This window comes from Pelodiscus sinensis, chromosome 2 (genome assembly GCF_049634645.1).
Source record: "Pelodiscus sinensis isolate JC-2024 chromosome 2, ASM4963464v1, whole genome shotgun sequence".
Lineage (NCBI taxonomy): Eukaryota > Metazoa > Chordata > Testudines > Trionychidae > Pelodiscus > Pelodiscus sinensis.
Genome location: NC_134712.1, coordinates 242,732,517 through 242,745,212, shown reverse-complemented (window position 1 = coordinate 242,745,212; position 12,696 = coordinate 242,732,517). Strand labels below are relative to the sequence as shown.

The following is a 12,696-nucleotide window of genomic DNA, read 5'->3' as shown; positions in this document are numbered from 1 at the left end:
GATAGAGGTATATAAAATCATGAGTGGTGTGGAGAGGGCGAATAAAGAAAAGTTATGTATTAGTTCCCGTAATAGAAGAACTAGAGGACACCAAATGAAGTTAATGGGTAGCAGGTTTAAAACTAATAAAAGAAAGTTCTTCTTCACACAGCGTGTAGTCAACCTGTGGAACTCCTTGCCAGAGGAGGCTGTGAAGCCTAGGACTATAACAGAGTTTAAAGAGAAGCTAGATAATTTCATGGAGGTTAGGTCCATAAAAGACTATTAGCCAGGGGATAGAAATGGTATCCCAGGCTGGAGATGGACGGCAGGAGACAAATCGTTTGATCATTGTGTTTGGTCCACCCTTTCTGGGGCACCTGGTGCTGGCCACTGTCGGCAGACAGGCTACTGGGCTAGATGGACCTTTGGTCTGTCCACGTACGGCCGTTCTCATGTTCTTTTGTATGTATTTTCTCTCAGTTGTTCATGTCTTGCATCAACTTTCCATGAGTGCTATTCAGAGTTAGCCTATACACGTGGCATTTGCCCATTGCAGGAAACCTGAAGTTTTTCAGGGTGGCAAAAATTGGAAGAGGCCATGCCTTAGAAATTGTTGCAATAGGAAAAGCAGCACTTAATCTTAGAAATATATGAAGACTTTAGGGGCTAAACATGCTAGGGTCTGAGGTGGGGGGAAGCTAGGTACAGCTGCTCCTGCCTTGCCTTCCTCCCTAAAATTCACCTCTGTTGCTTCTTTACCATTCTTTTGTGCAGTTAACCAATTCCTTCCCCTGCATCATCCATAGTCCTCATCACCTTCTGCTTTTAGGTTTGTTACTTCATCCTCAGCTGCTCCCAACCCCTTCCCCTCTTCTATTTTTTATATCCTACCTCTGTTGGAGCTCATCTACCTGTTTCCACCCTCACTCTGAATCCTGGAGCCTCTTGTTCTAATACACCTTGAATTGCCTATTCCCAAACCTTTTTCTCCCCCATGGGCAGTTCTGCCTCTCCACCCAGTGGACCACTGAAGCCGTGGAAAAATATTCTTTCCCAAATGTACCTCTCCATTCAGGATCAGAAGCATTTATATGCAGCCATAAACGAGGAATTATTACTTGTCTGATTAACCCCGCAGCCTGGGACAAATACTTCCTTTGTCCTTCCCATTTATCTCCCTGAATCAGTGCTGTCCCCAGCTGCTTGTCTATATAAAAATTATTTAAATGTGATATTGGCTTGTGATGCAGTGTGCCCAAAAATGCTATAGAAAGAGAAGCTGAAGAGTATTGTATGCCTCTCTCAAGCAGCACATTTCCCCCTAGTCTTCAGCAAAATCAGTGTGAGCTTTGTGCATTTGTCCAAAGTCCTGTGTTTCCCTAAACTTCAGAAATGGGGTCTAAGTGTCAGCTAAAAGCCACCTGTTTGCTCTTCCCAGCACAGCTATTAGATAAAAACTGGAGCAAGTATGTCCCCAGAGATTGTTAATCTGGTACACAGTACTCATTTGTCACAGAAAAGAGAGATTGTGTTCTTCTGTTTTTTTAGAAGGCACAAAATCACAAATAAATAGCTGGCATAAGCGCCATTAAAGTTTCATACATTGAAAGTTTTATCTAAGAAAAATAAATTCTTATAGGAGTACAAAAAATCTGTTTCATGTTTGAGAAGTTGGTATTTAACATCTCTTGCAGTATTTTTTTATTTATCTCTAGGTAAATGAGATCCTGTGTAAGAACAGCTACGAATTTTATGGTGGCACATGACACTAGAGGAGAACTCTCTATTTGCCAAGTGAACCATTGATGAGACTTTTGCAGAGCAGTTAGCCTCATGCCATAAAATTAGTGGTATAGCCTAGGCTAAAACTAATGTCCATCTATAGGCTGAACCTCTCTAATCCAGCAACATCTGTGGTCCTGCGTGATTTTAGCTGGATGTCCACTTGTCATGGGCATAGCCAAGTTTCCTGTGGTCCCATAAAGTTTGTTTACAGCCATCCATCCAGGCTCTCAGTGTTCTGTGCTGTTATTTAGCTTTAATTTACCCCTAAATGTCTTCTAAGATCCTAGTAAGCAGCGGAAGTGTTGGCAATGCTGCTAGACAACATTGACCTCCCATGGTTTGGCAAATTCTCTGGTTCAGCAAAGGTCAGGTCCTAAGGGTGCTCAACTAGAGAGGATCGACCTGTAATTGGTGGACAAAGCTACATTTTAATAAACATTAGGCCTCCAAGAGAAAGAAAGGAAGAAAGAAAGAAAACTTATTGACATAATCTAACCACAATAAGCATAAAACTTATTATATTAAGGACACAGAGGGTATGTCTACACTACCCTCCTAGTTCGAACTAGGAGGGTAATGTATGCATACCGCATTTGCTAATGAAGCCCGGGATTTGAATTTCCCGGGCTTCATTAGCATAAGCGGGGAGCCGCCATTTTTAAATCCCCGCTGCTTCGAACCCCGTGTAGCGCGGCTACACGGGGCTCGAACTAGGTAGTTCGGACTAGGGTGCCTATTCCGAACTACCGGTACACCTCGTTTCACGAGGAGTAACGGTAGTTCGGAATAGGACCCTAGTCCGAACTACCTAGTTCGAGCCCCATGTAGCCGCGCTACACGGGGTTCGAAGCAGCGGGGATTTAAAAATGGCGGCTCCCCGCTTATGCTAATGAAGCCCGGGAAATTCAAATCCCGTGCTTCATTAGCAAGTGCGGTATGCATACATTACCCCGCTAGTTCGAACTAGCGGGGTAGTGTAGACATACCCTAAGTCCCGGTGATGTGTACTAGCCATAGCTTAAATCATAAATACTTTGTTTTCATGCAAACTAAGACCTTCTATAAAATGACTAGTTAGAAAGGGTTTTTTTTTCTATCTTGAAATACCAGTTGGCCTGTGATGGGGTGTGCATACCCTGCAGTGGCCAGGCGGGCGTAATGCCCTGTGGGCAGTGGAAGTCCCATTCCCCAGCCACTCTGGAAATGCACCAAGGGCTGGAGCAGCTTCAGAGGGAACAACTCAGCTCAGTTTGGGCTGGATGTTAGAGAGGAAGGACCTTCTAGAGTTGCTCCAGAGGTGGACTAGCCAGAAACCCAGACTCTACAGAACCAGATGACCTGGAAAGTATGTGAAGCACTCCAACTCTAGATTTGGTAGGAAGTGACCCACGGAGGGTGCACAAGCGGTTTCTCCCACCTGAGTGAGCTCAATCTGTTGCAGTCAGATTCCCTGCTGAGCAAGTCAGATTCACTGTCACTAATAGGGTCGGGGTCCGGTTGAGAAGGACAGACCCGGACCCTGCTACCGGGGCTGCTGTTCCAAATCCCTGTAACTCTAGCCATTAGGCTGTGCTGCCCCCATATCCCAGGGTTGTGTTATGGACTCTTATTGACTCTAGCCATTAGATGATGCTGCCTTGAACCACATGGCTGTGTTATAGACTGTGGCCATTGAGCCATTCTGCCTCAGGATGAAATGTGTTTGCAACATGACAGGTCCCAACTGAAAAGTCATGTTAGTGTTTCCCCTTAAAAATAGTGTCTTACTACTTGTGACTATGAACATATGAAAATAATAGGAAGCGCTGTTGTTTAGATGTATCCGTTTTCATTCAACATATGCTGTGGTGTCTGGATGTCAAGTTCACAAGTAAATAGAGACAGCCATTTTAAAAAAAATGAAGGTGAAACATTAAGAACTTCTGTTTACAATCCTTAAACTTAGTCATCGTGAGGAATAAAAGTAATACTAAAAGCAGAGGAGAAAGAATACTAAGGTCTTTTTTCCCTGAAAATGCTATTTTGAGAAGTCTTGCAGAAAAAAGATGTCTTCTATATAGCCCTAAAAGTCAGTCAGTCTTAGGCCATCAGAAATTAAGTTGAGCCTAATACTGGTAGGACTCAAATTGAATCAGACCAATGATCCCTTGGTATCCTGTCTTCAGACAGTGGACAGCACTGAATAGATTGAATAGAACCAGGGAATTATCGAATGATCCATCCCATCTTGTCTACTCCCAGCTTCTGGCACTCAGAGGTTTAGGGACACTCAGAATATGGGTTTGCATTCTTGACCGTCTTGACTAACCGCCATTGATGGATCTGTCTTCCATGAACTCATCTAACTCTTTTTTGAACCCAGTTATACTTTTTGCCTTCACAGTATCCCCTGGCAATAACTTTCACAGGTTGACTGTATACTGTGTGAAGAAGTACTTCCTTATGTTTGTTTTAAACATTCTTATTCATTCCGTTGAGTGATCTCTTGTTATTGTGTTATGTGAAGGGATAAATAACACTATTTCTTCACATCTTTCGTGATTTTTTTCTGACACCTCTATCTTGTCTCCCTTTAGTTTTCACTTTCTAAAATGAACAGTCGCAATCTTTAGTCTGTCCATACATGGAAGCTATTCTACATCCCTTATCATTTTTCTTGTTTTTCTATATATCTTTTCCAGTTCTAATGTATTTTTTGAGATTAGGGTGATCAGAACTGCAAGCAATATTCAAGGTGTGGGCATACCATGGCTTTATAAGGTGGCATGATATTTTCTGTCTTAAAATCTATTATTTTCTTAATGGTTCCTAACATAGTTTTTTGTTTTGGTTTTGACTGCTGCTGCACTTTTATCTGATATTTTCAATGAATTTTGTCTGGTCCTGGAGTTAGGCATATTGGACTGTAATTGCCAGGATAGCCGCTGCAGCCTTTTACCCTCAAGTCATGTTATACAAAAGCTGATTAAGTGATAGGTTACCTTTCACAGTTACTAGTTCATAGAATCACAGAATACTACCATTGGAAGTAACTTAGAAAGGTCATCACATCCAGTCCCCTGCCCTCACTGCAGGATCAAGTACCATCTAGATCAGCATTTCTTAAAGTGTGCCATGAGGCAGTCCGAGGTATGCTGCAGAGAGAACAGAATTCAAAATGGCTTAAAGGGACAAGCCTCTTTTTTGGGGTGGTGGGGAGATTAACTTTTCCATTGGGGCTTTTTTTTTTCCTGAACAAAAAAATCCTTGGTGTTCCCTATAAAAAAAAATACTGTTTAGTGTTCCTCAGTCTTAAAAAGTTTAAGAAATACTGATCTAAATCATCCCTGACAAATGTTTCACCTCTTAAATATCTCCAGTGATGGATATTCCACAACTTCCCTAGGCAATTTATTCCAGTTCTTAACCACCCTGACAGCTAGGAAGTTTTTCCTGATGTCCAACCTAAACCTCCTTTGCTGTAATTTAATCCAATTGCTTCTTGTCCTATAATCAGAGTCCAAGGAGAACAATTTTCTCCCTCCTCCTTGTAACATCCTTTTAGGTACCTTTTAATTCTGCAATTTTGTATCTGAGTTCTGTGGAACAATTTGGTTCTGGTGGCTTATTACAGTTCAATTTATCAATTTTTTCCAAAATCTCCTCTAGTGATGCCTCAGTCCTGACATGTCATCTACAAAGAATGGCTCAAATATGGGAATCGTCTGCAGTGAAGACTGATGTAAAGAATTAATGTAGTTTCTCTTCAAAGGCCTTGCCTTTTTTAATGCTCCTTTAGCACATTGATCATCCAGTGGCCCCACTGATTGTTTGCCCAGCTTCCTGCTTCTAATGTACTTACATTTTTTGCTGTTCAGTTTTTATGCATTTTCATAGTTAATCTTTGGATTCTTTTGACCTACTTTTTGTCTTTGTACACTCTTGCAAGTAAGAGTTTATGCTTTTTTCTATTTTTCTCACTAGGATTTGATTCCTGGTTTTTAAAGGATGTCTTTGCCTCTGACTACCTCTTTTACTCAATTGATTAGTCACAAGAATTTTTGATCTTCTTACTGTTTTTTTGGTTTTGATTTTTTTTTTACTGTGAGGGAAAATAGTGTTTCTTTTTCTAGTATTTTCTATTTAGCTTTCACACATTTCACTTTTGTGACTGTCCTTTTAACTTCCATTTAACTACCTTTTTAAATTGTGTGTAGTTCCCCTTCTTGCAGTTAAATGTTACTGTGGTGTGTATTTCCCTGTTTCAGGGTTGTTATATTTAGTTACATTCTGATCATTACTGAGAGGTTCGACTGTATTCACCTTTTAGATCATTTGCTCTGCTTAAAATGAAATTAAGGGAATGCCAATCCTTCTGTAGCTTTAAGAATGTCATTAATACATATTAGAATATCTACTTCATAAATATTGAAGGATATGTTACTAAGTAGGTACTTTTGTTCTGTATGCAATATTGTATCCCAGACTAGATAACCAGGAGGTGTTTGGGAGGAATCATATTTGTTTTTAAGGGTCTTATTTAGTTTTGTTCCCAGGGGACAAAGGACAGGGAAGGGGAAGGACAGGATTTTTTTGAAGAAGATTAATTAAATACCTCAGATCCCAGTAATTGTTGTTTTGGAAACTTTTATATTTGACTTCCAAGTTTATTTCACAACATAAATTACTTTCATTACCAAAAATAACCTCCCAAGCTGACTTGCTCTCTTTCTGTAATGAAACCCCATTTATGCAATATCTGTATAGGAGTTATTTATTGCCACTTGGATATTATCTTTCAAACTCTAGTACTTTTTCCTTTGAAGGGGGGCGGGCTGTCCTGTTCTTTGTGCCACCATGGTACATATTCATTATGATACACTGTTTCATTATATAATCACATACATAGACCAATCTCACTCAGTGCACAGTCAGGCACAACAGAGCAGTAAATGAGGCAGAGAATTGAAAGAAGAAAAAGGGAACACTAAGTTTCAGGTATTGAACTGAGACTTAGCAGTACTGGGTTCTTTCCTTGGTTTTGCAACATGGACAAGATATAATCATTAGGCTTGGCAGAATTCAGTGTTTAGCTTGTTAATAATTGTAATGAATAATATTATTTTGTAGCATTTTTACATTGTACAGACACATTTTCAGAGTGGGGAAATTGTTGGGGGGTGGGTCAGACAACATGGAAGGTCAGACAACAATTACTTAATGACCATTAATATTGGGATTCAAGAAGTTAAAGCATTATAACCATTAAACACAAATGGTCAACATCGCATGTCAAAATGTACCAACTAAATATTCACAATTTAAACTTTTGAAGCTGCACTTTTTGTTACATTGTCTATTGTAAATTTCAGTTAGTGTTGATGGAAACATTTTTGTTGGTTTGTAGGGGTATAGTGAAGTCAATGTATATTGACATTTACTGATAAAAATCTAATCCTTCCAAACCTAATCATAATGTATATGCACAAGAGGGCTTATGTTAGGTTACAAAGGCAGCTGTACATCCAAATCCTGAGACTTCTTGTGCATTGGCAAACATCCCTGCTCTAAATAGAACCCTTGGAAGATGGTGGTGTTCCACAGAGGGTTGGAAATTCATCTGCACATAAGAAGTACAGGATCAGGAATTAATTTTGGTATTTCCTAATTTTAGAGTATTTGACTTTGCAGTCGGAATGCTCTTTTAATGCAGTGTTTTATGTGTATGTTCAAACACACATATGTACCACACATACAGTCCAAATTTGAACACATGAAATTTCAATTATCAAGAATTTTAAGAATACTAGAAAGCTATTGAAATTATATGAGCTGTTCAGGGATGTTAAACTTTCCCCTTTAAATTGTGGATGAGACCAGATGTATGTTCTTTTTTCCTGTGTCATCAATTATTTTTCTCACTTTTATGCAATCATTCATGATTTTGGTGCAATTTTTGCTTTGTTATTGTTGAATTTGATGCTTCCTTTATGCTCATTTAAAACAACAACAACTATTTTTTTCCTTTTATACCCTTTTTCATTGGTGGTTGTTGCTAATAGTTCCAATTAGTCATAAAATCTCAGAAGAGTTTACTGACTTGTCAATGCAATTTTTCAGTGATCATAATGAGATTTAAATGAGGAAATTCACAAGGACTCTGAACTAATTTTCAGTTCACTGGTGATAGAACCATGAATCAACCAAGAAGACCACTGACCTATAGAAAGTTGTATTGGTTACATTTAGGTAATTGTGGTACAATGCATAACAAGACTTTTACTTCCAAGAGTCATGAGTTCAGCTTCAGTTTTAATTAAATGTCAGGATCTAAGTTCTGAAGATCAACATGATTATTTTTTTTCTTTCAAGTGCAGTCAGGAAGGAAGCACCGCATGTGTTTTTCTCTCCCCTCCTGATGAGCTAAGGGTTCCTTTTCATCTAAATGTTATGACTTTCCATGTCTGACTTTGAAGACATAAAAAAAGTGCATGAAAATTGGTTGGGTATGAAGTGATTGATGATTAAATGGTATTTTAACAGAGAAAAGCAGGTTAATTGAAACATTGCTTATTTTTCTTCACACTATAGGTTTTACATTATTTAAAAATAAGTGGATTGTGGAGTTATTGATGTAATCAATAAAAAGTTAAGTAAGATCTAAGAGTTTAAAAAGGAATAATTTCCCCCATTGAATCTATTCCCTCTAACTATAAAAGAGGGAAAAGATTTTCTAAAGAGCTTGTGTGATCTGTATGTAGGCACAGACAGATATAGCTTATGTTGTGTGTTGTTTGTCTAATAGTTGTTGGTTAACTTGGATTAGGATATCATCAAAAAGAAAGAGAAGACTTCTGATAAAGGAAGGGAAGGAGATGACAATTCTGGCTTCTCTCTCCTTGGCCTCCGACTTAAACCTAAGCATCCGTTGCTATGGAAACCCAGGAGCCTGATGCTCAGAGAAGATGAATTGTAACCCTCTCTGCTAAAGTAATGACATTGGAAACATGTTGGGCGCCCATTGCAGATTCTCTCGTGTCCACTTTAATCAGGTGCACATTTTCTCCTCCACTAGCTGTAAAAGCGCATTAATTAGTGGCCCCGTTTAGCCTTAAAATTAACACCGCACAAGGTCCAGCTCGTATTGTTTCGAAGTGAAAAGGGGCGAGGGTGGCTACAGCGAGAGACCCCTCTCGCAGTTTTCGCCCGCCACTCTAGGCAGTTTTTAGCTCGATAGTTCCCATTTGTTTATCTGGCTCCTCTGGCTAGGAGCACAGTTCGGGTGGTTTTCCACAGAGGGGCGCTGAAGCACGTTTTAATGCAGCAAAATGAATTAATACAAAAATAGTAAGAGGCACAATTTACTGGATTTCATAAAAGAAAATAAATCGCGAAGAGGCTGAGGGTGGGGGCTGGGAAGTCCCCCCACCCCCGGCTAGTTTCGGAAGGCTGGGTCGCTGCTTCATTGCCCGCACCAGAGATCAAAGCGCCCTGAAAGTGGGGAAGCGGCTTGCTCGCCGGCTCGGCACCAGCGAGGGGGCATCGCTGCGACTCCAGCTGGGTTGTCAGGCGTAGAAACCTCGTCAGGCTCCCAGCTCCGCGCCGCTGGGTCCCGCCTCCTGCCCCCGGCTGCGATCAGGTGTCTGTTGCTCCTTTGCAAGTTCTTTCCCGAAAAGCCAGCGGGAGCGGAGCCCGCCCTCCCTGCCCAGAAGAGCAACGTGCTTTGAATGAGGCTCCCCAGTTCGCAGCCTGCTCCGCTCGCGCTCTTGCCAGGCGACCTCGGAGCCGCCTGGCCAGCCCGGGGAGGCTCTGACCGCAGGCTCGGCCGCCTGCCCCTGCACCCCAGCCCCGTTTAGCACCGCTCCTCTCCGGCGCCATTAGCTGGGGTTCTGCTTCTCCGGGTGGCTCGCAGCAAGCTCGGCTGGTGCAACACTCCTGGGGCCTGCTGGTGTTTTTAAGCCCCCCTCCCTCCCGGGCTGTGGTGGAAGGACGGACGGACGGGGAGAAATAAAGATGCTGCCTCCCTCGCTCCCCCCTCCACCCCAGCTCCACGGATGCGCGGCGGCGAAGAGCTCCCCTGTGTGTCGCGCGCTGTAACCCCCCGCTCCCCACGCGTGTCTCTTGCCCCCCCGCCCCTCTCCGGACTGACTTCATGGCTTCGCTGTACCAGAGATTCAGCGGGAAGATCAACACCTCCCGCTCCTTCCCCACGCCGCCCGAGGCGAGTCACCTTCTGGGTGCGCCGTGCCCCGAGGAGGACAGCGCTGCCGGCAAGACCGCCCGTCCGCCGCAACAGGAGAGCCGAGCCCGCTTCCAGTACCAGCCCCGCGGCGACGGCGAGGAGGAAGATGTAAGCCCCCCAGCCTGCTCTGGGGTTGGGTCTGGGGGTCTGGCTCTCGCGCGCGGCTGGGGGTCTGGCGGCAGGTCCCGGATGCTTGGCTGCCTCCCTACCTCCCCCTGCGCCCCGCAAGACGGTGCTTTATTAATGCCCCCCCGGCTCCCGCTGTCCCGGGGACCCTGTCTGGGAGTCACCGCGTCGGGGTTGGAAGCTCGGGCTTCTTGCCGTGGCTGCTGCCTGGAAACCGGCCCGGGAAGCTGCCTCGAGTCCCCTCTGAGCGAGGCTACAACTTTTATGGCTGGGGGCAAAAAGCCTGGCTTTGCCCCGCCTGCCCAGCTCCAGAGCCCGGCCGGGGAGAACTTGGCACCCGGCGCGGCCATTTTTGTTTTGGTTTTGCTCGAAACTCCCGGTGAGCGCCAGGGAGGACGAGCCGCGGCCCGGGGAACGGGTCGGAGTGCAAACTTCCCTCGCCGCGCCTCCCCTGCTGCGGCGGGGAGCAGCGGTTTCAATGCCTTGCATTTGCATATTGCCTTAGAAACAAATGACTCATCCAGGCCACTGGCTTGCCGCTGGGACTCGTGGAGGGAAAGAGTTAAATCACCTAGGATCGATTGTTCCTCATTATTTCTTGGGGGCAGATTTAGAAAGGGGGCGGAGGGTGAGAAGGTCTATGCAATCCATCAAATAGTTCCCCATCATTAGTTCAGCCTTGCTGTGGATAGGGTACGTGTGTAAAAGCGTAAGGGAGGAAATAGCTGCAGTCTGGAATAATTATATTGCTGTTTTCCCCCGAAGGTAGATTTGGAGCTGTGACCAGTTTTAATTATAGAAATCACTGATAATTATCCCTTATTAGTAACTGCTGAGACTGTAATTTTATGTCTGAATCCCTGAAATCTCTGTTGAGAGAAGTACTGTAGCGAAGAGAGTTTTGGGATTTTGGTTTTGCCCTGTTTTTTTTTCCCCTTCCATAAAAAAACCCTCAACCTTTTGTACAGGGAAAGCGGGTTAAGTTTTTTCTAGCGGAGAGGAAAGTTGGTCTCAACTCCCCCGGCAGACTTTTCATTCTGTTGCTTCCCAGGGCCAATAAGTTCGCTCAGGAAGAGGAGTTTACTTTTCTCAGTGACTGGTGGGATAAACACGACAGGCGTTTCCGGGGGGTGAGGGAACGCCTAAAGTAAAGTGACCTGCACAAACTGAAACTCCGGACACTTATTTAAAAGTGGTGATTTTAAACCCTTTAATTCTGAAACGGTATCTCTTGAGGGCTTTCCGTTATGACCCTGTAGCGGAAATGTGCCGAAATTTCAGCATGTTGGCCTCTAGGTGTCGCTACGAGAAAGCGAAGTTGCTTCTGTCTGTTATTGGTCTCCGGTATATTTTTCTCCACTGGATTTTTTTTTTATTTAGCTTGGAGCGTATCTTTTTTGGTTTTCAATACGACAGATGTCTGAGACTGTTTGTCTGATAATCAAAAGCGTTGAGCCGAGAAACAAAGGGAATTTAACATGTGCAGATGATTTTTGCTGACACTGCTCTGAACAACCAAACAAACCCTCTCTTCCAAAGTTAGACTCATTAGAAGAGTGATCTGTATAACAAATCTGCATTGCAAAGGCTTTTTCCTTCTAAGCGGGGGGCAAATAGAGATTCTGAGCGTACACAAACAGTGCAGATCAATTCCAGAACTACATTGCTAGACGGCAAGTGCATTTATTTTATTTTATTGCCGAAGTGCACCCGGGAATTAAAGCGTGGGGACTGCAATGCAAATGCAAATGTAATTGATTCACAAGCTTCACATACATTTCTCTAGAGTGTCATTTAGCTAGTTAAGGTTAAGATGAAACCAGAAAGGGAGTAATGAAATTTGCCTTTAAAGTAACTATTGTAGAAATATACAGTGGATATGTCTGACTCTGCTTGCGCTAGGAATTCCAAGTAGTCACACAGTAGAGGTAATAACCCTTGGTTTGGTTCGATCTGTATGGTAAATCATTACTTTTTTTAAAACCAATTGTGCTAAGGGAAGGAATAATGAGACACTCTTATGGTGGTAAAATGGAGTTTGAAAATGCATATTTTCTCCAAAAAGTAGAGGAACAAATTATGCTTTATTTCCCTCCATTTTTCCCCATTCGCTCTTGGGAGATGTGACTTTGTGAGCTGTCCCAGGTGCTGAAGTGATTCAACTGTGCCAGGAAATTACTCTCTCTCTCTCTCTCTCTCTCTCTCGCTTTGCACTGAGCAAATCAAACGGAAGCTGGTGGCTTTATTGCTGTGTTGTCTTTGTTGTCAGCCTATGAAGTGTGTTCAGAGAGACACCAGTCGGATTTCTGACCTTGGCTATTGAACATTCTCAGTAAAGAGAACGATTTTTTTTTCTTTTTGCAGCCGAACTAGCTGGTGAATGTCTTGGACGACAGTGACAATAAGCCTTTTGCAGGACCAAATGATGCAGCTTTTGGCATAAAATCCCTAACGGGAAAACAAAATGTGAGGCAGGCACAAGGACAAAACCGGGTGAATGAAGTGCAATGATTGTGTGATTTGGTGATGTACATGTGCAGAATCCATTTACACTAAAGAGAGAAAATACTGAGTGCTGGCAG

The 12,696-nt window shown here is 43.1% G+C and overlaps 1 protein-coding gene across 3 annotated transcripts in view; it reads left to right on the top strand.

The window, feature by feature from the left end:
• Nucleotides 1-12,696, top strand: part of DPP6 (dipeptidyl peptidase like 6) — an 865,367-nt gene that overhangs the window by 207,395 nt on the left and 645,276 nt on the right. The window contains exon 1 of one of the 3 annotated variants that reach the window (XM_075922771.1): nucleotides 8,888-10,096. The exons of the other annotated variants lie outside the window; for them this stretch is intronic. Within the exon in view, the coding sequence (XP_075778886.1) occupies nucleotides 9,899-10,096 (198 nt within the window). The 5' untranslated portion in view covers nucleotides 8,888-9,898. Of the gene's footprint in view, nucleotides 1-8,887; nucleotides 10,097-12,696 lie in introns of those variants that run through there. 3 annotated transcript variants of the gene reach the window in all.